The sequence below is a fragment of the Pristiophorus japonicus genome, chromosome 13 (genome assembly GCF_044704955.1).
Source record: "Pristiophorus japonicus isolate sPriJap1 chromosome 13, sPriJap1.hap1, whole genome shotgun sequence".
NCBI lineage: Eukaryota > Metazoa > Chordata > Chondrichthyes > Pristiophoridae > Pristiophorus > Pristiophorus japonicus.
In genome coordinates, this window is record NC_091989.1 from 71142621 (window position 1) to 71168700 (window position 26080).

General features: G+C 47.7%; 1 protein-coding gene across 3 annotated transcripts in view; it reads right to left on the reverse strand.

The window, feature by feature from the left end:
- itpr2 (inositol 1,4,5-trisphosphate receptor, type 2) overlaps positions 1-26080 on the reverse strand; it is a 404634-nt gene that overhangs the window by 132990 nt on the left and 245564 nt on the right. For all 3 annotated transcript variants that reach the window (XM_070897635.1, XM_070897634.1, XM_070897633.1), the window contains 5 exons: positions 22911-23036; positions 20528-20656; positions 18682-18802; positions 17250-17440; positions 7031-7179 (listed from right to left, as the gene is read on the reverse strand). In XM_070897635.1, coding sequence (XP_070753736.1) covers positions 7031-7179; positions 17250-17440; positions 18682-18802; positions 20528-20656; positions 22911-23036 — 716 coding nt within the window. The remainder of the gene's footprint in view (positions 1-7030; positions 7180-17249; positions 17441-18681; positions 18803-20527; positions 20657-22910; positions 23037-26080) is intronic.

Consider the following 26080-nt stretch of genomic DNA (forward strand, 5'->3'; position numbering starts at 1 on the left):
GCAGAGAGTGGGTAGGGAAAGCCAACTCCACCGGTACCTACTCCTGACAAAATGTCTAGAACATGAACTTCTCATCACCAACACCCTGTTCTGCCAGAGGGACAAATACAAAGCATCGTGGCAACACCCTCGCTCCAAACACTGGCACCTGCTCGACTATGTCATCGTCCGAGCCAGAGATCACAAGGATATGCGCATCACCCGTGACATGACAGGAGTTGACAACTGCTGGACGGACCACCACCTAATCCGATCCATCATCAACATTAACATTGCCCCAAAGCAGAGGGGACAGCAGAAGCAGTGCCACAAAAAAGTCAATGCCGGGGCACTTAAAGACCCAGCTAAGAGAGCCCTATACAGCCAGCGCCTCACAGCTAACCTGGCGTGCCTTGATGACCCTGAGATGCTGAATGCCCACAGCGCTTGGTCTGCCCTACAGGCCTCTATAACCAGTACCTGTGAAGAGACACTTGGTCATTCAACCAGAAAACACCAGGACTGTTTTGATGAAGATGATCAGGAGATCCAAGAACTAATAGATTGCAAGCGCAGAGCATTTCTGAGCCTCAAGTAACAACCCAACTCGGAAGCAACAAAGCAACGTTACAGACGGCTCAAGGCTGAGGTCCAACAAAAAACCCAGGACCTAAAGAACAGGTGGTGGATGGAGAAAGCACAGAAGATATAACAACTGGCCGACAGCCATGATATGTGAGGATTCTTCATCGCAGTCAAGGCCACTGACAGTCCAAACTCCCAAGGCCTCACCCCAATGCAGGCCAAGAACGGGGAAACACTCATCAAGGACACCGAGGCTGTCAGGGCCCGCTGGAAGGAGCACTTCGAAGATCTCCTCAATCGCGACTCTGCCTTTGACTCGAGTGTTCTCGACTCCATCCCACAGCACGTGACCCGCCACCACCTCAGTGAAACCCCAATGTTGCACGAGGTAGGAAAAGCCATAAAACAGCTCAAAAACAACAAGACTACGGGAGCGGATGGAATCCCTGCTGAGGTGCTAAAGTATGGCGGAGAGGTGCTGTTGGCACGGATACATGACCTCATCTCTCTCATCTGGAGGGAGGAGAGCATGCCGAGAGATCTCAGAGATGCAGTGATTGTGACCATCTTTAAAAATGGGGACAAGTCCGACTGCGGCAACTACAGAGGAATCTCCCTGATATCAGCCACTGGGAAAGTTGTTGCTAGAGTTTTCCTCAACTGTCTTCTCCCTGTGGCCGAGGAGCTCCTCCCGGAGTCACAGTGCGGATTTCGTCCCCTACGGGGCACAACAGACATGATCTTTGCAGCGCGACAGCTGCAGGAAAAATGCAGGGAGCAACGCCAGCCCTTATACATGGCCTTCTTTGACTACAAAGGCCTTTGACACTGTCAACCGCGAGGATCTATGGAGCGTCCTCCTCCGTTTCGGATGCCCCCAAAAGTTTGTCAACATCCTTCGCCTGCTCCACGACGACATGCAGGCTGTGATCTTTACCAACGGATCCATTACAGACCCAATCCACGTCTGGACCGGAGTCAAACAGGGCTGCGTCATCGCTCCAACCCTCTTCTCAATCTTCCTCGCTACCATGCTTCACTTCAGTCAACAAGCTCCCTGCTGGAGTAGAACTAAACTACAGAACTAGTGGGAAGCTGTTCAACCTTTGCTGCCCCCAGGCCTGATCCAAGATCACCCCAACCTCTGTCGTCGAGCTACAGTACGCGGATGATGCCTGCGTCTGCGCACATTCTGAGGCTGAAGCCCAGGACATAGTCGATGTATTTACTGAGGCATATGAAAGCATGGGTCTTATGCTAAACATCCGTAATCAAAGGTCCTCCACCAACCTGTCCCCACCGCACAGCACTGCCCCCCAGTCATCAAGATCCACGGCGCGGCCCTGGACAACGTGAACCATTTCTCACACCTTGGGAGCCTCTTCTCAACAAGAGCAGACATTGATGCAGAGATTCAACACCGTCTCCAGTGCGCCAGTGCAGCCTTCGGCCGCCTGAGGAAAAGAGTGTTCGAAGACCAGCCGCTCAAATCTACCATCAAGCTCATGGTCTACAGGGCTGTAGTAATACCCAACCTCCTGTATGGCTCAGAGGCGTGGACATGTGCAGAAGACACCTCAAGTCACTGGAGATATATCACCAACGATGTCTCCACAAGATCCTGCAAATCACCTGGGAGGACAGGCACATCAACATCAGTGTCCTCGTCCAGGCTAACATTCCCAGCATTGAAGCATTGACTACACTTGATCAGCTTTGCTGGGTAGGCCACAGAGTTCGCATGCCAGACACGAGACTCCCAAAGCAAATGCTCTATGCGGAGCTCCTTCACGGCAAATGAGCCAAAGGTAGGCAGGGGAAATGTCACAAGGACACCCTCAAAGCCTCCCTGATAAAGTGCGACATCACCACTGACACTTAGGAGTCCCTGGCCAAAGACTGCCCTAAGTAGAGAAAGTGCATCCGGGAGGGCGCTGAACACTTCGAGTCTCAACGCCGAGAGCATGCAGAGGTTAAGCGCAGGCAGCTGAAGGAGCGTGCGGCAAACCAGTCCCACCCACCCCTTCTCTCAACGACTGTCTGTTCCACCTGTGACAGAGTCTGTGGCTCTCGTATTGAACTGTTCAGCCACCAAAGAACTCACTTCAGGAGTGGAAGCAAGTTTTCCTCGATTCCGAGGGACTACCTATGATGATGATAGATATCAAGCAGATCAACATCTCAACTTTGAAATCAGCCTTCCTTACAAAACCCATGGCTGGAGTTGGTGTTTTGGTCTATTTTTGGCAAACAGTTTTGGTGATTCCAAGTTTCATGGCAGACAACAGACTGGATTTTCGGCTTTGATGATTTTGGGGCGGTAATGGGGGTAGGGCGGTAAAGTTTGCGCCCGGGAATAGTTTGCGCCTCAGTCAGCAAAATTGGTCAGCTGGGCCCTGAGTATGGGGCGGGGCGCTAAGGGAGGCGTTCCACACCTCCCTCAGGGTGCTAGGCCGGCTGAGCATGGGAAAATCCCGAGCTAAACAGCCGGCCCGGGAGTGCCCTGGGGAGAAAAAAACCCTGAAAAAAAACCCACCAAAAACATTCCCAATACATGGCCCACGCCACCACAACATAAATCGCAAAAAAATAAAAGAAAAAACAATCACACTAACCTGAGGTGAACATTACTGACCTCACCACAGCCGGTACAGGTCGGGTCGCCCGCTTTCACTGACGGTCCCAGCCGGATGCACTGTGGGGTGTACGGGTCGGGCGGGAGTCTAAAAGCGAGCCGGTGTTGTAACCAGGGGCGTTGCACACAGGCTCGCCTCTCCCAGGCGGTAATGCTTTGTGCCCCGCCGAAACTGGCCCCGAAAACCCCCGTGGGATGCTGGAAGCTGGCCCCCCACCCGGTAAAGCTCACCGCCACCATTGCCGCCTTTCCTGGGCAAAAGCAGAGACAGACAGGGTTGGACAATCCAGCCCCCGATGTGATGCTTGACTGTAACACTTGGTAGCACACAAACACCCAGCTACTTTCCTCTTCTTCGCCATTATGTTAATAAGCCACACTGGGCACTTTACACCAATGCTCGAGGGGTATGGGGAGAAAGCAGGAATGGGGTACTGAAGTTGCATGTTCAGCCATGAACTCATTGAATGGCGGTGCAGGCTAGAAGGGCCGAATGGCCTACTCCTGCACCTATTTTCTATGTTTCTATGCTTCAGTTCTGCACAGTTATCGCTGGCAAATGTGAAACAGTTTTAGAAACACAGGGACAGGAGGAGGCCATTCAGTCCCTCGGACCTGCTCTGCCATTTAATTAGATCATGGCTTATCTGCAGCACAACTCCATACCCTTACCCAATAAAAAACACCCGATCTCAGTCCTGAAAGCTCCGAGTGACCCACAACATACACAGCCTTTTGCCAAGTGTTCCAGATTTCCACCACCCTTTGTGTGAAAAATTGCTTCCTGATTTCACTCCTGAATGGCCCAGCTCCAATTTTAGGAGCCTGAAGGTGAGTCGATGCGTTTATATGCAGGACTGCGCTGGGTGCAGTTCATCACATCTTGGGAGGCAGAGACGTTTGCTTAAGGCTTAAATGTAAGTGTGCAAAAAAAACCATCTTTGGTGAAGAGGCAGTGGGAGACTGCAGAGCGTCGGAGGGTGGGGCGAACAAGGCATGGAGACCACACGGCAATACACCACTATTATTGGCTGGGTCCTTAACCTCTCCCCACCTTCACTGCTGCCTGCGCTTCAACACTTCAGAATGAAGCAACAGCCTGATGGATGGCCTTTGCAGGATGCAAACATTCCAAAACAGAGCCAGGGGAAATGACAACAACATGCGTTTATTTGCAAGGGCTGGGTTTTCGGTATTCTGCCGCCCTGGTTAGCACCCCGGAGGGACAGCAATTGGGTAGGGTAAGCACTTCTGGGCGGGCAGCTAGCCTCCAGTACCCCGCCGGGACTTTCGGTGTTGGTTTTGGCGGAGCCCGGAAATCGGTGCGGTCCCAGCCTGCAAGACCATCAGCAGGCCGGGACCATTAGAAAGAGCAGTGTGCGGCGACATACCACTGCAGAGAGCAGCACGTGCTGCTGCAGGAGGGCGACGGCTGACTGCAGTGTGGGCAGATACAGCAGGAGCGGCGAGGTCGGGGCGAAAGAACGGCAAGAGTTCGTAGAGGGAAGTGATCGGGGCCCAGGAGAGGCGAGGGCCCAGGCGCAGCACGGGCCAGTCCACACTGCGATGTGTACGCGCACTGGGTCTGTGCAGCAGAGCAGGTCTCCAGTCGCCTTGGGTAAGCCTTGCCACTGGACCGTGTGGTGGCTGGTGTGCAACGGTTACCCCACGTTAAAAAAATCCATGCACAGGCATCTTCCACCCGTGAGGATGTAGTTCGGAATCTGGAATATCATGTCCTTCATTGAAACGGCTGTGAACTCATCCCTTATCAGCGTGGAAGCAAGTCATCCTCATTTCGAGGGACTGCCTACGATGATGACTGCCCGGAAGAGGTGAGCCGGTGTGCAACGTCCCTGGTTACGACACAGGCTCGATTTTTGGCTCCCGCCCAACCAGTAGCGCTCTGTAGAGCGCCGTGCTGGAACCGCTTGTGAAAGCGGGAGGCCCGAGCTGTAACAGCCGCAGTGAGGTCAGTAATGTCCACCTCAGGTAAATGCCGAGAACATAAAAACTGACTGCAAAAGCTTCTATAGATAGGAGAGAAAAAGATTAGTGAAGACAAACGTAGGTCCCTTGCAGTTGGATTCAGGTGAATTTATAATGGGGAACAAAGAAATGGCAGCCCAATTGAACAAATACTTTGGTTCTGTCTTCATGAAGGAAGACACAAATAACCTTCCGGAAGTACTAAGCGACCGAGGATCAAGTGAGAAGGAGGAACTGAAGGACATCCTAATCAGGCGGGAAATTGTGTTCGGGAAATTGATGGGATTGACGGCCGATAAATCCTCGGGGCCTGATAGTCTGCATCCCAGACTGATTCCAGGGATGGCTGGACTGACGTATGAGGAGAGACTGGATCAACTGGGCCTTTATACACTGGAGTTTAGAAGGATGAGAGGGGATCGCATAGAAACGTATACGTTTCTGACGGGACGGGACAGGTTAGATGTGGGAAGAATGTTCCTGATGTTGGGGAAGTCCAGAACCAGGGGACACAGTCTTAGGATAAGGGGTAGGCCATTTAGGACTGAGATGAGGAGAAATTTCTTCACTCAGAGAGTTGTTAACCTGTGGAATTCCCTGCCGCAAAGAATTGTTGATGCCAGTTCATTGGATATATTCAAGAGGGAGTTAGATATGGCCCTTATGACTAAGGGGATCAAGGGGTATGGAGAGAAAGCAGGAAAGGGGTACTGAGGGAATGTTCAGCCATGATCTTATTGAATGGCAGTGCAGGCTCGAAGGACCGAATGGCCTACTCCTGCACCTATTTTCTATGTTTCTATGTGATTGGTTTTATTTTTCATTTTTTTTGTTGAGATTTTTGTTGTGGTGGTGTGAGTTATTTATTGGGAATGTTTTTGGTGGGTTTCTTTCAGGTTTTTCTTTTCCCCAGGCCTCTCTTACAGTGCTCCGAGGCTGGCTGTTTAGCTCGGGATTTTCCCATGCTCAGCCAGCCTAGCGCCCTGAGAGAGAGGTGTGTAACGCCTCCCTTAGCGCCCCGCCCCACACTCAGGGCCCAGCTGACGAATTTTGCTGACTGAGGTGCAAACTGTTCCCGGGCGCAAACTTTACCGCCCCGCCGCCATTACTGCCCTGAAATGAGCAAAGCCGAAAATCCAGTCCTAATAGCGCCTTTAACGTGGTAAGATGCCCCAAGCTGATTCGCAGGAGTATAATCAGACAAACATCGACAGGGAGCCAAAGAAGGAGACATTAGGGCAGGTGGCTAAGCGCTTGGTCAAAGGGATAGGTTTTAAGCAGAGTTTTAGAGGAGAGGGAGTTAGAGAGATTCAGGGAGAGAATTTCTTTATCGGGGCTTCGGCAGCTAAAGGCACGGCCACCAATGCGAGGTGAAGGAAATCAGGGATGCGCAAGAGGCCAGAATTGGCGGGGCCCAGATATCTCGGGGGGGTTGTCGGGTTGGAGGAGGTTACAGAGATAGGGAGGGACAAGGCCATGGAGGGATTTGAACAGGAGGATGAGAATTTTACAATCAAGGCGTTAATGGACCGGAAGCCAATGTCGGTCAGCGAGCACAGGAGTGATGGGTGAGCAGGATTTGGTGCGAGTTAGGACACGGGCAGCCGAGTTTTGGATGTATTAATCATCATTACTACATCACCGTGTCTCGGTGCATGCGTAGTACCAAAACAGAACAGACAATGGAACACCAATTCTATGCCCCCATTACAAGAAACCTCTGTAATTCATTTCCAACCCTCATTTCTACGCAGCTGGACGTTTGCCGACAGCGCACAGCAGATATTTCGCTGGTCCTCCCTGCACAGGCTCCACATGCCCCACTCCATGCCCGTGACGTACTTGCTCATGAAGGCCCCACTTTCGCATCTCAGCTGAGCGTCGCTGCCTTCAGGGAAAAGCAGTTCCGGACTGTGCAGCACATCAACCAGCAACGAGAACTCGGCATGCATCATGGGTTGGAATTGTTGTTCCAAGGTGGACACCATATCCTGAGGATGAACAACAACTTATATTTATATAGCGCCTTTAAAATGCTAAAACATCCCAAGACGCTTCATAAAAATGTTATCAAACAGTGGGCAAAATATTTGGCAGATGGAGTACAATGTGGGAAAATGTGAGGTTATCGCTAAACAGCGATTTATTTGTACTTCTTTCAATTTAGTACACTGTTCGCTGCTCACGACGCAGTCTCCTCTACACTGGGGAGACCAAACGCAGATTGGGTGACCGTTTTGCGGAACACCTCCGTTCAGTCCGTAAATGTGACTCTGAGCTTCCGGTCGCCTGTCACTTTAATTCCCCGCTCCACTCCCACTCTGACCCCTACACTGTTCCATCAGTGCAAGCTCGAGGAACAGCAACTCATCTTTCGCTGAGGCACTTTACAGCCTTCGGACTCCACATCGAGTTCAGCAATTTCAGAATGTAACCTCTGGCCATCTTTGGCTCCCTTTCCCTCACCTCCCCACCCAATTTTTTTTTTCTTTTTCCTTCTCTTTTTTCCCCTCTTTGTCTATAATGGCAGCTGGTCATTACTACACCATTCACACCCTACCCAGATTAACCTTTTCCTAACCTCTATCATTACCATTTCAATTCTGCCCATCATCCCTTTTGTCTCTCTAATCTCTCCTGCCTTCCACCTTATTAGCCGGGAAATTGTGTTGGGGAAATTGATGGGATTGAAGGCCGATAAATCCCCAGGGCCTGATGGACTGCATCCCAGAGTACTTAAGGAGGTGGCCTTGGAAATAGTGGATGCATTGACAGTCATTTTCCAACATTCCATTGACTCTGGATCAGTTCCTATAGAGTGGAGGGTAGCCAATGTAACCCCACTTTTTAAAAAAGGAGGGAGAGAGAAAACAGGGAATTATAGACCGGTCAGCCTGACATCGGTAGTGGGTAAAATGATGGAATCAATTATTAAGGATGTCATAGCAGTGCATTTGGAAAGAGGTGACATGATAGGTCCAAGTCAGCATGGATTTGTGAAAGGGAAATCATGCTTGACAAATCTTCTGGAATTTTTTGAGGATGTTTCCAGTAGAGTGGACAAGGGAGAACCAGTTGATGTGGTATATTTGGACTTTCAGAAGGCGTTCGACAAGGTCCCACACAAGAGATTGATGTGCAAAGTTAGAGCACATGTGATTGGGGGTAGTGTGCTGACATGGATTGAGAACTGGTTGTCAGACAGGAAGCAAAGAGGAGGAGTAAATGGGTACTTTTCAGAATGGCAGGCAGTGACTAGTGGGGTACCGCAAGGTTCTGTGCTGGGGCCCCAGCTGTTTACATTGTACATTAATGATTTAGATGAGGGGATTAAATGTAGTATCTCCAAATTTGCGGATGACACTAAGTTGGGTGGCAGTGTGAGCTGCGAGGAGGATGCTGTGAGGCTGCAGAGCGACTTGGATAGGTTAGGTGAGTGGGCAAATGCATGGCAGATGAAGTATAATGTGGATAAATGTGAGGTTATCCACTTTGGTGGTAAAAACAGAGAGACAGACTATTATCTGAATGGTGACAGATTAGGAAAAGGGGAGGTGCAAAGAGACCTGGGTGTCATGGTACATCAGTCATTGAAGGTTGGCATGCAGGTGCAGCAGGCGGTTAAGAAAGCAAATGGCATGTTGGCCTTCATAGCAAGGGGATTTGAGTACAGGGGCAGGGAGGTGTTGCTACAGTTGTACAGGGCATTGGTGAGGCCACACCTGGAGTATTGTGTACAGTTTTGGTCTCCTAACCTGAGGAAGGACATTCTTGCTATTGAGGGAGTGCAGCGAAGGTTCACCAGACTGATTCCCGGAATGGCGGGACTGACCTATCAAGAAAGACTGGATCAACTGGGCTTGTATTCACTGGAGTTCAGAAGAATGAGAGGGGACCTCATAGAAACATTTAAAATTCTGACGGGGTTAGACAGGTTAGATGCAGGAAGAATGTTCCCAATGTTGGGGAAGTCCAGAACCAGAGGTCACAGTCTAAGGATAAGGGGTAAGCCATTTAGGACCGAGATGCAGAGGAACTTCTTCACCCAGAGAGTGGTGAACCTGTGGAATTCTCCACCACAGAAAGTTGTTGAGGCCAATTCACTAAATATATTCAAAAAGGAGTTAGATGAGGTCCTTACTACTAGGGGGATCAAGGGGTATGGCGAGAAAGCAGGAATGGGGTACTGAAGTTGAATGTTCAGCCATGAACTCATTGAATGGCGGTGCAGGCTAGAAGGGCCGAATGGCCTACTCCTGCACCTATTTTCTATGTTTCTATGTCTATGTTTCTATCACAGACCTTCCCTTTTGCTTTTTCTTCCCCTCCCCCTTTCAGTGCTTAAGAATGTGCTCTTTCCGAACATTCGGCAGTTCTGACGAAGGGTCATCGACCTGAAACATTAACTCTGTTTTTCTCTCCACCAATGCTGCCTGACCCGTTGAGATTTCCAGCATTTTCTGTGTTTATTATTTACATGCAGCGAGATTACAAAATGCTGCACTACAGAGGGATCTGGGAGTCCTTGTACATAAAATTCAAAATGTTAGCATGCAGGCACAGCAAGTAATCAGGAAAGCAAATTGGTGAGACCACATCTGCAGCACTGCATACAGTATTGGTCTCCTTATTTAAGAAGAGATATATTTGCATTGGAGGCTGTTCAGAGGAGGTTCACAAGGCTGATTCCTGAGATGAGGGGGTTGAGCAAGTTGGGCCTATACTCATTGGAGTTTAGAAGAATGAGAGGTGATCTTACATAAGAACATAAGAATTAGGAACAGGAGTAGGCCATCTAGCCCCTCGAGCCTGCTCCGCCATTCAGCAAGATCATGGCTGATCTGGCCGTGGACTCAGCTCCACTTACCCGCCCGCTCCCCGTAATCCTTAATTCCCTTATTGGTTAAAAGTCTATCTATCTGTGATTTGAATACATTCAATGAGCTAGCCTCAACTGCTTCCTTGGGCAGAGAATTCCACAGATTCACAACCCTCTGGGAGAAGAAATTCCTTCTCAACTGGGTTTTAAATTGACTCCCCCATATTTTGAGTCTGTGTCCCGACCAGTGGAAACAACCTCTCTGCCTCTATCTTGTCTATCTCTTTCATTATTTTAAATGTTTCTATAAGATCACCCCACATCCTTCTGAACTCCAACGAGTAAAGACCCAGTCTACTCAATCTATCATCATAAGGTAACCCCCTCATCTCCGGAATCAGCCTAGTGAATCGTCTCTGTACCCCCTCCAAAGCTAGTATATCCTTCCTTAAGTAAGGTGACCAAAACTGCACGCAGTACTCCAGGTGCGGCCTCACCAATACCCTGTACAGTTGCAGCAGGACCTCCCTGCTTTTGTACTCCATGCCTCTCGCAATGAAGGCCAACATTCCATTCACCTTCCTGATTACCTGCTGCACCTGCAAACTAACTTTTTGGGTTTCATGCACAAGGACCCCCAGGTCCCTCTGCACCGCAGCATGTTGTAATTTCTCCCCATTCAAATAATATTCCCTTTTACTGTTTTTTTTCCCCCAAGGTGGATGACCTCACATTTTCCGACATTGTATTCCATCTGCCAAACCTTAGCCCATTCGCTTAACCTATCTCAATCTCTTTGCAGCCTCTCTGTGTCCTCCACACAACCCGCTTTCCCACTAATCTTTGTGTCATCTGCAAATTTTGTTACATTACACTCTGTCCCCTCTTCCAGGTCATCTATGTATATTGTAAACAGTTGTGGTCCCAGCACCGATCCCTGTGGCACACCACTAACCACCGATTTCCAACCCAAAAAGGACCCATTTATCCCGACTCTCTGCTTTCTGTTAGCCAGCCAATTCTCTATCCATGCTAATTCATTTCCTCTGACTCCGCATACCTTTATCTTCTGCAGTAACCTTTTGTGTGGCACTTTATCGAATGCCTTTTGGAAATCTAAATACACCACATCCATTGGTACACCTCTATCCACCATGCTCGTTATATCCTCAAAGAATTCCAGTAAATTAGTTAAACATGATTTCCCCTTCATGAATCCATGTTGCGTCTGCTTGATTGCACTATTCCTATCTAGATGCCCCGCTATTTGTTCCTTAATGATAGCTTCAAGCATTTTCCCCACTACAGATGTTAAACTAACCAGCCTATAGTTACCTGCCTTTTGTCTGCCCCCTTTTTTTTTTATAAACAGAGGCGTTACATTAGCTGCTTTCCAATCCGCTGGTACCTTCCCAGAGTCCAGAGAATTTTGGTAGATTATCACGAATACATCTGCTATAACTTCCGCCATCTCTTTTAATACCCTGGGATGCATTTCATCAGGACCAGGGGACTTGTCTACCTTGAGTCCCATTAGCCTGTCCAGCACTACCCCCCTAGTGATAGTGATTATCTCAAGGTCCTCCCTTCCCACATTCCTGTGGCCTGCAATTTTTGGCATGGTTTTTGTGTCTTCCACTGTGAAGACCGAAGCAAAATAATTGTTTAAGATCTCAGCCATTTCCACATTTCCCATTATTAAATCCCCCTTCTCATCTTCTAAGGGACCAACATTTACTTTAGTCACTCTTTTCCGTTTTATATATCGGTTTTTACTATCTGTTTTTATGTTTTGCGCAAGTTTACTTTCGTAATCTATCTTTCCTTTCTTTATTGCTTTCTTAGTCATTCTTTGCTGTCGTTTAAAATTTTCCCAATCTTCTAGTTTCCCACTAACCTTGGCCACCTTATACGCATTGGTTTTTAATTTGATACTCTCCTTTATTTCCTTGGTTATCCACGGCTGGTTATCCCTTCTCTTACCACCCTTCTTTTTCACGGGAATATATTTTTGTTGAGCACTATGAAAGAGCTCCTTAAAAGTTCCTCAATTGTGCCACCATTTAGTCTGTGTTTCCAGTCTACTTTAGCCAACTCTGCCCTCATCCCACTGTCCCCTTTGTTTAAGCATAGTACGCTCGTTTGAGACACTACTTCCTCACCCTCAATCTGTATTACAAATTCAACCATACTGTGATCACTCATTCCGAGAGGATCTTTTACTAGGAGATAGTTTATTATTCCTGTCTTATTACACAGGACCAGATCTAAGATAGCTTGCTCCCTTGTAGGTTCTGTAACATACTGTTCTAAGAAACAATCCCGTATGCATTCTATGAATTCCTCCTCAAGGCTACCCCGTGCGATTTGGTTTGACCAATCGATATGTAGGTTAAAATCCCCCATGATTGCTGCTGTTCCTTTTTCACATGCCTCCATTATTCCCTTGATTATTGCCCGCCCCACCGTGAAGTTATTATTTGGGGGCCTATAAACTACGCCCTCCAGTGACTTTTTCCCCTTACTATCTCTAATCTCCACCCACAATGATTCAACATTTTGTTCATTAGAGCCAATATCGTCTCTCACAACTGCCCTGATATCATTCTTTATTAACAGAGCTACCCCACCTCCTTTCCCTTCTTGTCTATCGTTCCGAATTGTCAGATACCCCTGTATGTTTAATTCCCAGTCTTGGCCCCCTGCAACCACATTTCTGTAATGGCCACCAAATCATACCCATTTGTAATGATTTGTGCCGTCAACTCATTTACTTTATTTCGAATGCTGCGTGCGTTTAGGTAGAGTGTTTTAATACTAGTTTTTAAACCATGATTTTTAGTTTTGACCCCTCCTGCAGCCCCTTATTATTCATACATATTGTCCCTTCCTATCACCTTGTGGTTTACACTTACCCCAGTGCTACTCTGCTCTGTTGCCTCCTGCCTTTTGTATTCTTTCTTGGGGTCCTGTTTATCTGAGCTCTCACCCACTCTAACTAGCTCAGAGCCCTCTCCTGGGTTCCGAATACTCCTTGCATTGAGGCACCGAGCTTTCATACTTGCCTTTTTATTACACTTTGACCCTTTAGAATTTTGCTGTACAGTGGTCCTTTTTGTTTTTTGCCTTGGGTTTCTCTGCCCTCCACTTTTACTCATCTCCTTTCTGTCTTTTGCTTCTGTCTCCATTTTGTTTCCCTCTGTCTCCTTGCATTGGTTCCCATCCCCCTGCCATATTAGTTTAACTCCTCCCCAACAGCACTGGCAAACGCTCCCCCCTAGGACATTGGTTCCGGTCCTGCTTAGGTGCAGACCGTCCAGTTTGTATTGGTCCCACCTCCCCCAGAACCGGTTCCAATGCCCCAGGAATTTGAATCCCTCCCTGCTGCACCACTGCTCAAGCCACGTATTCATCTGATCTATCCTGCGATTCCTACTCTGGCTGGCTCGTGGCATTGGTAGCAATCCAGAAACGTATAAGATTCTGAGGGGGCTGGACAGGGTAGATGCAGAGAGAATGTTTCCCCTCGAGGGGGAATCTAGAACTAGGGGACATAGTTTTAGAATAAGGGGTCGCCCATTTAAAATGGAGATGAGGAAAAAAATGTTCTCTCAGAGGGTTTGAATCTTTGGAATTCTCTGCCCCGGAGAGCTATGGAGGCTGGGTCATTAAATACATTGAAGGTGGAGATAGACAGATTTTTGAACGATAAGGGAGTCGAGGATTATGGGGGGCGGGCAGGAAAGTGGAGTTGACACCAAGATCAGATCAGTCATGATCTTATTGAATGGCGGAGCAGGCGTGAGGGGACGTATGGCCTACTCCCGTTCCTATTTCTTGTGTTCTTATGTAAAACCCCAAAATTTGACACCGAGCCACATAAGGAGATGTGAGCGCAGGTGACCAAAAGCTTGGTCAAAGAGGTATGCTTTAAGTAGCATCTTAAAGGAGGAAAGAGAGGTGGCGATTGAGGGAGGGAGTTCCACATCCTAGGACATCGGCAGCTGAAAGCACGACCAAGAAATGATGGAGCATTTAAATCGGAAATGTTCAAAAGGCCAAAATCGGCGGAGCGGAGAGGTCTAGGGGGATTATAGGGCTGGAGGATGTTATAGAATTAGGGAGGGGCGAGGCCATGGAGGGTTTTGAAAACAAGGATGAGAATTTTAAGATTGAGGCATTGCTCAACAGTGTAGGTCAGCGAGCACAAGGGTAATGGGTGGGCAGGACTTGGTGCAAGTCAGGACACGGACGGCAGAGTTTTCGATGGCCTCAAGTTTATGGTGGATAGAACTAGGGTGGAAGAGTCAAGTCTGGGGGTGATAAAGGCGTGGATGAGGGTTTCAGCGGCAGATAAGCTGAGTTAAGGGTGGGGATGGATGATGTTACGAAGGTGGAAATGGGCGGTCTAAGGATAGAATGGATATGAGGCAGGACGCTGAATTCGCAACCAAATATGGCACCAAGGTGGCGAGCAGACTTGGCCGGCCTTAGGCAATTGCCGCGGAGAGAGATCGAATCAGTGGAGTTTGTGGCGTGAACCGAAGACAATGGCTTCAGTCGTCCCGATCTTTAACTGGAGGAAATTTCTGCTCATCCAGTGCTGGATGTCGACAAGATGTCAAGTGATTGAGCAACCTTAATGCATTAAAGCACCAACTGCTGATGGCCAATTTATGGAATGTTCACAGCACCCATGGTTAACATGTAAAAGAGGGAAGGCAGCGAGTGTTAAATATGAATACTGAATCGGCGCACCCTTCCTCATCAATCATATAATGGGGAATCAGGTTTCCTTGCATAAAACGTGGTTACAGGACTGACAATGGCTGTGTTTGAGGGGTTCTCCTTCCACAATTGATAATGCTTTACTGTGCTGAGCAGGTTGTGTAACAAACCACGTGTCGACTCCTGAATGGCAACTGGACGAGTGCTCAGGCTCAATTAACCCCATACGTTATGCTGTGCCTCACGGTTTATATCACTCAAAATACTCCAATTGCCCTAGAAACATTCATATCTGCCATCATCATCATAGGCGGTCCCTCGAACTGGGATGACATGAGTTCACAGATGAGCTAATGATGAAACCTGCAGGGTTACGGACCTAGAGCTGGTAAGTGGGATTAGACTGGACCATTATAGGCGGTCCCTCGAACGAGGATGACGGGCTTCCAGTTCACAGTGAGTTCACAGATGTTTCAATGAAGGACCCGATGTTCCAGTCCTGAACTCCAGTTGAGGGGGTGGAAGATGCCTGTGCGTGGATTTTTTTAACGTGTGGTGACCGTTGCACATCAGCCACCACACGGGCTTGACAGAGCGAGGCCTTTATCCAGTGGCAAAGGTTAACCAGGACGACTGGAGACCTGCTCTGCTGCATGGACCCAGTGCGCCCACATATCGCAGTGTGGGCTGGCCCGTGCTGCCCCTGGGCCCACGGCTCTATAAACAGAGTTGGAGTGCTGGGCCCTGGAACACCGTGGGGCACCCCGACTTGTGTGAGAACACATATCTGTATATGTAAATCAAAACATTAGCAATTAAACAAAACTATCAGGGCATGCTGCATTCCACATTGATAAAGTTCCCATGAAACTCTTCCATTATTTGTTTTCTTTTTCATTCGTTCCCGGGATGTGGGCGTCGCTGGCAAGGTCAGCATTTATTGCCCATCCGTAATTGCCCTTTGAGAAGGTGGTGGTGAGCACTGCACACAATGTAGATCATAAGAACATAAGAAATAGGAGCAGGAGTAGGCCATACGGCCCCTTGAGCCTGCTCTGCCATTTAATACGATCATGGCTGGTCCGATCATGGACTCAGGTCATTTCCCTGCCCGCTCCCCATAACCCCTTATTCCCTTATCGTTTAAACTACTGTCTATTTCTGTCTTAAATTTATTTAATGACCCAGCTTCCACAGCTCTCGGAGGCAGTGAATTCTACAGATCCACAACTCTCAAAGAAATTTCTCCTCATCTCTGTTTTGAATGGGCGGCCCCTTATGCTAAGATCATGCCCTCTAGTTCTAGTCTCCCCATCAGTGGAAACATCCTCTCTGCATCCACCTTGTCAAACCCCTCATAATCTTACACGTTTCGATAAGATCACCTCTCATTCTTCTGAATTCCAATGAGGAGACGCCCAACCTACTCAACCTTTCCTCATAAATAAACCCCCTCATCTCCGGAATCAACCGAGTGAACCTTCTCGAAACTGCCTCCAAAGCAAGTATATCCTTTTGTAAATATGGAAACCAAAACTGCACACAGTATTCCAGGTGTGACCTCACCAATACCCTGTATAACTGTAGCAAGACTTCCCTGCTTTTATACTCCATCCCCATTGCAATAAAGGCCAAGATTCCATTGGCTTTCCTGATCACTTGCTGTACCTGCATACTATCCTTTTGTGTTTCATGCACAAGTACCCCCAGGTCCCGCTGTACTGCAGCACTTTGCAATCTTTCTCCATTTAAATAATAACTTGCTCTTTGATTTTTTTCTGCCAAAGTGCATGACCTCACACTTTCCAACATCATACTCCATCTGCCAAATTTTTGCCCACTCACTTAGCCTGTCTGTCCTTTTGCAGATTGTTTGTGTTCTCCTCACACATTGCTTTTCCTCCCATCTTTGTATTTTCGGCAAACTTGGCTATATTACAATCCGTCCCTTCAAACAGCACAGGAGGCCATTCAGTCCATCATGTCTGTGTCGGCTCTTTGAAAGAGCGATGCAATTAGTCCCGCTCCCTTGCTCGTTCCGAACAGCACTGCAAATTTTTCCTTTACAAATATATTTTCAAGTACTATCTGTAAGATGCACTGCAGCAAGGTTACTTCAACAACCTCCCAAACCCGCGACCTCCACCACCTAGAACAAGGGCAGCAGGGGAACATGGGAACACCACCACCTCCACGTTCCCCTCCAAGTCACACACCATCCTGACTTGGAAGTATATCGCCATTCCTTCATCGTTGCTGGGTCAAGATCCTGGAACTCCCTACCTAACAGCACTGTGGGAGCACCTTCACCACACGGACTGCAGCGGTTCAAGGCGGCGGCTCCCTACCACCTTCTTAAAGGGCAATTAGTGATGGACAATAAATGCTGACCTATGCGAAGCCCATATTGGAAGAATGAATTTTTAAAAAATCCAATTCCCCTTTGAATGCAGATATAATCTCTAAATCCCCAATGTAAAATTTCTATTATCTGTTCAAAAAAGACGGTTTTACCTGCAACTTCTCTATGATATTCCTGTAGTCCAAGCATGGTCCACCGCTTACATCTTTATAGCGCGGTGCACTGCGGGCAGACATTCGCCACCCTGTCGCTACCCTCTGCACCATGCTGGTGTGGGACGCCAGAAACAGGGTGTTCACTTGGCTGTCCAAATCGACAGGGATTGCTATAGCTCGGCTTTTCGCTGCAATTCAAAAGCAAATGTTACTTTTATATCTTAGCTGTCAGCCGTGGCTCAGTGGGTAACGCTCTCGCTCTGAGTCAGAAGGGTGTGGGTTTGATCCCCACGCCAAAGGCTTGAGCACATAATGTAGACTGACACTCCAGTGCAGTGCCGAGTGACTGCTGCACTGATGGAGCTGCCGTCTTTCGGGTGAGACGTTAAACCGAGGCCCCGTCTGCTCTCTCAGGTAGACCGTAAGAGTTCCCAAGAGCATTGGAGTTTCCCTGACCAACACTTTCTGCTCAATCAACAACAGATCCTCTGATCATTTCCTTCATTGCTGTTTTGTGGGAGCTTGCTGTGCCCCGATCCTGCCTTATTTTCCTACATTACAACAGTGACGACACTTCAAAAGTGCTTCGTTGGCTGTAACATGTTTTAGGTCGCCCTGTGGTTGTGAAAGGTGCTATATGAATGCAAGTTCTTTCTTTGTAAAGTTTAACAGTGAATGCATTAGAAAAGTTAATCCATATTTTCTTTTATTTTGCAGTGCATTTTGAGCTCAAAGTGAGGCATGTCACCGATGGCAAATGGAAGATTTCCCATTTCAAGAACTCACCGCAAATGTTGTGTCCTCCCAGGGCAACCGTAGTATGGTTAGACGTAGAACAAAAAGAAAGAAAGACTTGGATTTATATAGCGCCTTTCATGACCACCGCACTTTATCACCAGTGAAATACTTTTGGAGTGCAGTCACTGTTCTACGGGTAGTGTGGGAAACATGGCACTTTCCACTCTGCCCCAACAATGTGCTTCAAGCTCATCCACCCACCTCCCCCCCGCCCCCCACCCAACTCCCCCCCACCCGCCTGTGTGATTTTAAAAAAAATGTCCTAAGCTAATGATCCCATGTTCTCGCGGAGCAGACGTCCTGACTTAGAGCAAGCACATGTCTGTACTGTAGCGAGCATGCCCATCAAGGATTCGGTTGAAACTCCCTCGGTTCAATCCAGAAAGCCAACAGACAGAGAAGGCTTTCATCCCTTATGACGGGCGGGGTGGGGGAGGAGGGCTGGATTGAGGCCAAGTCCCGGAGATAATAGGCAAGTGTATTCACCCATGTCCCACCCCCTTCCCTGTCCCCGCCAGTGCCTCTCCAAGTGGATGAATTTCAAAACCTGCACCTCAAAGAATCTCCCTGTGAAAGCAGATCGATTGCGAAAAGAAACAAACAGGCAAGTTTTCTCGAAATACAAACTCACCGACTTCCGCCAAGGTCTTGATACAAGATTCCACTGAGGACTTCTGCGACGAGCTTGGCCAAGTGCAGTTGTAGATTCTAAAGGCCGACTGCAGCAGTTGGATAAATATTGGCTGGTGCGTCTGCAAACATGAAGAAATGAGAAAGACCATTATAGTCCGCAATTTCTTTCCCCTGAGGAATACCAAATGTGTGCCTCTGAAAATTAGTTCTTGTACAGCCTGCAACTATAGAAATAAGGCAGTGAGGTGGCCCTGGTGTCAGGAGCAATTTTGAACAGTGGTTGGATTAGGTTCTTGATCTCAAAGTTGCAACTGCAGCCCAGGTCTTGGTACGTTACTCTTAGTGGTTCGAAAGACATGATTGGGAATCTCTGCCGACCTCAAAGACATGCCAAGCTTTGAGCAAACAGGATTTAACTCGCCCACTCAAACACAGATCGGGAAGTTGCGATGACGCATGCTTCACATAAACAGCAGGATGCCCAGTGCCATCCAAGTATTTCCTTACGTATAAAGGCTGAGGAGTCTAGAACCAAGGGCCACAGTCTCAGAATTTAAGACTGAGAGGAGGAGAAACTTCTTCACTCAGAGGATGGTGAATCTTTGGAATTCTCTACCCCAGAGGGCTGTGGAGGCTCAGTATTTGAGTCTATTCCAGGCAAAGATCGATAGATTTTTGGATATTGAGGGAATCAAGGGATATGGGGATAGTGCAGGAAAGTGGAGTTGAGGTCAAAGATCAGCCATGATCTCATTGAATGGCGGAGCAGGCTCGAGGGGCCGAATGGCCGACTCCTGCTCCTAATTCTTATGTAAAGCTGAACCGAGAGGGTAACTGGACATAACTTTTCAAATGGCAAAATCTTTTCCACGGCCTTTGGATTCACTGCCGCACGAACATTAGCGCTGCTTCGTTTTTTACAAGGAGACTAACATTCCTGGTTCAACCCATCACTCCATAGATGCCAGGGCAGCTGCTGGGCAGAAGAACCCACCCCCTTTTATACATAGGAATGCAATGTTCGCTGTATGCAAATTTAATGAGCAGGTTGCTATGCAAGGGCTTGGTCACAGCCCTGGCCAGTTCAGCAAGGTGTGCTCCTGAAGAATGCAACTAGCAGGTAAGAGTCCTGCAATTGGCACAACAAATGGAGGCCATTTGGCCCATTGTGCCAGTACTAGCACATTCAGCTGAATGGATTGCCTGAACTTCTTTAGCGTTTAGATTTTACTAACACCTAGTCACAAGCAAACACACACATGTAAGTGTGACGATTACGTTACTGGACTCGTAAACCAGAGAATACGAGTTCTAAACCCACTATGACAGTTTGTGAATTTGAATTCAGTTTTTAAAAATCTGGAAATAAAAAAAGTTTCTAGCAGCAAAAGTGACAATGAAGCTGTCGGATTGCCGTAAATTCCTAACTGGTTCACTAATGCCCTTCAGGGAAGGAAATCCTTACCCAGTCTGGCCTATATGTGACTCCAGTCCAACACCAATGTGATTGACACTTAACTGTCCTCGAAAGTGGCCCAGTAAGTTGCTCATTCGGGATGGCCAATAAATGTGGGCTGTGCAAGTGCTGACCACATCGCACGAATGAATAAAATAACACACATGCACAGACATTGCCCAACATCAATCTTCCCTTTGTCTATTGAGAAATGACTGTTCATATTGCCCATATGGACTGATTGAGTTGTGCCCTTCAGGGAACATACAAGAAATTGAGGTGCAAGATGCTCAGTGAAGACGAGATGGTCTTTGGACAGTCCCAAACACTGAGGAGTACAGAACCCAACAAATGAAAGACACACACACATCGTCACAAAGGTACGTACTTGCAGACTGGTGCTGGTATCGGAGAACGGGGAGTTGAAGAACCCGGCGATGATATTCATCACCGTGTCGGTAATGTATCTCTCCAGCGCAATGTCAGCATGCTTCCGGTCAGTTGTCGAGTTGCAAACCTTCATCAACATATCCAGTTAGTGATGTATTAAATTCAATCGGTTCAGTCAGGGGGAGGGGGTAGTTGAATTAGAGAGACAGTAACCGAGTGACAGGTGAGCTAAAAGAACGATGGGACAAACCAAACAAGAGTGGTCTTCAAACTTACATCGGATTACATAGGATGTACAACACAGGAACAGGCCATTCGGCCCAACCAGTCCATGCTGGCGTTTATGCTCCACTCCTCCCGTCTTTCCTCATCCAAGTCTATCAGCATAACCTTGCCTCATCTTAATCGATCAGCATTTTCCCTTCTCCCTCAAAGCTTGTCTAGCCTCCCCTTAAACACATCGATACTATTCGCATCCATCTCTCCCTGTGGTAGCGAGTTCCACATTATCACCACTCTTTGGGTAAATGAGTTTCTTCTGAATTCCCTATTTGATTTCTCGGTGACTATCTTATATTGATGGCCTCTGGTTATGCTCTTCCCCACAAGTGGAAACATTCTCTCTGTATCCAATCTATTAAAATCTTTCATCATTTTAAAAGACCTGTATTAGATCACCTCAGCTTTCTTTTTTCATGGGAAGAGAGACCCGGCCTGTTCACCCTTTCCTGATAAGCAAACCCTCGCATTTCTGGTATCATCTTTTGCTCAACTGAATGGGTAAAATGTGTCACACACATCCATAGAAACAAACCTGAATCACTTGAAACACGCAGCAGCGTCATGGAACAAGCACACGAGAATGTGTGATGTCAAACAAAATATTGGGGGTCATTTGGTCTTGATCGATAGTCAAGCGGCCATTTCACACCCCACTAATTTTCTATTCCATTTTTAAAAAGTCTTGCATTTCTATAGCGCCTTTCATGACCTCAGGATGTCCCAAAGTGTTTTACAGCCAATAAAGTTCTCTGAAGTGTAGTCACTGCTGTAATGTGGGAAGCGCGGCAACCAATTTGCGCACAGCAAGCTCCCACAAACTCCAATGTGATAATGACAAGATAATCTGTTTTTGTTATGTTGATTGATGGATAAATATTGACCAGGACACCGGGGATAACTCCCCTGCTCTTCTTCGAAATAGTGCCATGGGATCTTTTAAATCCATCTGAGAGAGCAGACGGGGCCTCGGTTTAATGTCTCATCCGAAAGACGGCACCTCCGACAGTGCAGCACTCCCTCAGCACTGCACTGGAGTGTCAGCCTAGATATATGCGCTCAAGTCTCTGGAATGGGACTTGAACCCTTGACCTTCTGACTCAAAGGTGAGACGCTACAACGGAATTACATTGAAGTTGATGGAAGAGAGAATGGGGTGTAAAATAGAAGGCTGATTCTCTATTATCAGTTCGTGCTCCTGCCCAAGCACCAATTTGGCCCCCATTTTGTGAGCAGTTAACTTGTAAAGTGTAAACATTTTATTGGATAAAAATGAAACATACTTATTTCTGACATCATAAAATTCTAAGATCTCCCTTGCTTTAAATATAAAAAGGGGTGAGAATATTGATTGCGGATATTAAATAACAGAGGAAAATATCCAACTCCCTTTTGAGAGTTACCATTGAACCTGCTTCCAACACCCTTTCAGGCAGCGCGTTCTCGAATACTTTCTGAAGTCTGGCAATACTTAACTTTAAATCGTTTAGGAGGAAGCTAGATAAACGCACGAGGGAGAAAGGTTATGCTGATGGGGTTAGATGAAGAAAGAAAGACTTGCATTTATATAGCATCTTTCATGACCACCGGATGGCGCAAAGCGCATTACTACCAATTAAGTACTTTTTTGGAGTGTAGTCACTGTTGTAATGTGGGAAAGACGACAGCCAACTTGCGCACAGCAAGCTCCCACAAACAGCAATGTGGTAATGACCAGATAATCTGTTTTTTTGTTATGTTGATTGAGGGATAAATATTGAGGGTTGGGAGGAGACTCGAGTGGGGCATGGATAATTTGGGCTGAATGGCCTGTTTCTGTGCTGTACATTCTATATAGCTTGCATTTTCAAAAGGTTTACAATGGAGTTGATATTTATTTGGTGTAATGTCTTCCAACGATGTAGTGAGGCTGTGTTGATTTACCCTCGCACCGCCAACAAAGATTCGTACAAATAAAGAGATTTTTTTTAGGACATCCAAAAGGTCCGGAGTGACTTTCTTCATATTTAACGGGGCATTGTAATCTTTGGTTTATTTATGATTCCATCTGGAGCTGATAAACTTAGCGGAGAAAAAGGAGTATCTGTCACGGCAACACTTACCCTGGCCATGTCGACAATAAAATTCTCAAACAGCTTCCAGATGTGGTTACTTGTGTAAATCTCCTTCATCTCAACTTCGGTGTCCACGTAACAATGGTTGACAAAATTAACATACGCTGTCTTCACCTGTGAGGAAAAACAGGCATTTTTTTCCCACTCGTTTCACCAAGGAATCGGTTTAAATAACTTGCCTGAATAAACTAAAAGATTACCGATATCAAAGAAAGGTTTTGCTCCACAGTGTAATGTATTCACCTCTGATGATGCTCACAGGTTTGTAGAGCTGTTGCCATCAGCCGGTCCAGGCAGCGGGCGGTCGAGGAGGTCGTTCAGCCCGACTGCCTGCCTCTCTTCCGTGGTTACATCCGAGCCAGGGTGTCCCTGGAGATGGAGCACGCGGTGTCCACCGGTACGCTCGCGGCCTTCCGCGAGAGGTGGGCGCCGGAGGGACTGGACTGCATCATCACCCCCGACAACCAAATTTTACTTTGAACCACGTCAAAAGTTTAATTTGTTTAAGTTTGTCGGTTTTAGTGCCCCCCTACCATTTTTGCCAGGGGGCACTTGTATAATTTGTGTTTTTTAGTGCCGTCAGGAAAAAAAACAACCCCCCCCCAAAAAAAAACAGGGGGCACCTGAAAAGGTTTTGGAGTGTGACTTCCCTTCCCCCCCCCCCCTTTAATCAGGGGGCACTTGATTGTTTTCTACAAAAATAGTTGGAGAACTGTTGCATTACAAGTGGCATAGCCAGTCACATGATGTTCACAAGACTCAATAAAACCCCAGCCAGTTGGGTCTAGGTCATCCGCGACGAGGTATGCAGTTGTGAGCTGAGTGGATGAACAGGTAATGTGCAGTGTGATTGTTAAACCTTTGTTAATAAACCAACCAGTTCTTGATAGCAATGTGTTGCTATGAATTCTTAAGCAAGAACCCATGAAGCAAATACATTACACACAGTAAATTTTCTCCTGACCCCTTCTCTGCCCAATGTCCTTTGTTCTCCAGCTGAGGGGACCATGAAGATCAGCTCAATTGAGCCAACTCCAGTCACCACTTGATATCCACCCAGCTGTGCTTTCGAGCAGGGTTTATGGAGGTTCGTCAGGAAGTGGTTCGATTTTCCCATTCTGGGAATGCTAATGTTATTGTGCTCCCCCCAACCCCACCCTCCTCTCCAGGGAGACCAGCTAACTCAGCAGAGGACAGATCTTCAGACGGGGAGGGGGGAACTTCCTGCTCGGGTTGCATGCAAGGTAGTAATTTTACCCAACAAAAGCAAAATACTGTGGATGCTGGAAATCTGAAGTGAAAACACACAATGCCAGGAACACTCAGCTGGTCAGGCAGCATCTGTGCACACAGAGACATGCACATGCGCACAGACCGACGCGCAGGTGTGTACACACAGGCGCGCACACACAGACATAGGCGGGCAGGGGCCTGGGAATGGTGAAAGGGATCGAGTTATCCAAGATTGCCCGATTGATGATCGGGACTGGAGGTGACGAAGCCTCAGTCACCGGCATGGCCAAGTGGGCGATTGTTGATATGGGCGGGAGGGTTGGCGTGGGCGACTGTTAATATGGGCGGGAGGGTTGGCGTGGGCGACTGTTAATATGGGCGGGAGGGTTGGCGTGGGCGACTGTTGATACGGGCGGGAGGGTTGGCGCAGGCGGCGAGCTTTAGGGATGCAAGGAGGGCAGAGCAATCAGAGGAAGATAGGAGCAGGAGTAGGCCGTTCAGTCCCTCGAGCCAGTTCCGCCATTCAATTAGATCAAGGGGAGCTTGATGTGAGTCAGGGGAAGATTTTGCCAAAGACAACAGTGGGACGGTCTGGGCAGCAGTAGATAGACGATGAAAAAATAAAGACTTGCATTTATATAGCGCCTTTCACGACTGGACGTCTCAAAGTGCTTTATAGCCAATGAATTACCACATCACTGTTGTAATGTGGGAAACGCGGCAGTCAATTTACGCACAGCAAGCTTCCATAAACAGCAATGTGACAATGACCAGATGAACTTTTTTTGTTATGTTGATGTTGATTGAGGGATAAATACTGGCCAGGACACCGGGGATAACTCTCCTGCTCTTCTTCGAAATAGTGCTGTGGGATCTTTTACATCCACCTGAGAGATTGGTTTAATGTCTCATCCGAAAGACTAGAGTGTCAGCCTAGGTTTATATGCTCAAGTCGCTGGAGTAGGATTTGAACCCATGACCTTCTGACTCAGAGGTGAAGGTGCTACCCACTGAGCCTTGGCTGACACGACAATGAGGATTCTGAGATGTGTGTGAAAGGTGGTAGAGGGGGAGATGAGAAAAGAGTGCGCGAGGAATAGGGGGACAGACCAAGACGAGACCGAGAGATGATTGCAAAATGGCCTCCGCGGTAGTTCAGGGAGAAGGTGCCAGAATATACAGCCAGGCAGGACAGCACCTGTAGGGGCAAGAGAGCCACCACAGGTGGACACAACAACAGACACAAGTTCCTGGTGTACAAAGGACATTGGGAGAAAATGATCTGATATACGATTGGAGTAGGAGTTGGGGGCTGGGTAACAAAACCACAATAGACAATCCACTGCACGGCATCAGGTTCTCAAAGAGCACTGGGACCGAAACCCGTCAGATTCCCCCAACGGGCACGATTCCAGTGGCACAAAGTATTGGTGTGTGAGTACCGTCCTACATTTGCCCTCGGGTTCCATCAACATGCGCTGGGTCGGGCCCGATGTAGCTCACTTCTCAGGGCTTAACCAATGTCAGCCCGCTCTGAGGCCCATCGGTAATGGCGGGTGGGGGGGAAGAGGTGGGAGGGGCGAGGGGACTGGGTGTGGCGATTGAGCGAGGGGACCGGGCGAGGGGACTGGGTGTGGCGATTGGGCGAGGGGACCGGGTGAGCGGACTGGGTGTGGCGATTGGGCGAGGGGCTATCTCAAGAATTTATTCTCTTCATTCAGAGAGAGAGACTTATTCAATTTCATATGGTGATTGCTGGAATGGTGAACAATGTAGGATTCTATTTATTAATAAAATAAGACATTTATGAAATTCTATGAATAACATACATGACAAAGTTTAATAAAGAGTTTAAAACTAATTGGGCAAAGCTTGCTATAGAAAGATGTTGAACAGTGTGGACCAGTTACAGAGAGTTACCGATC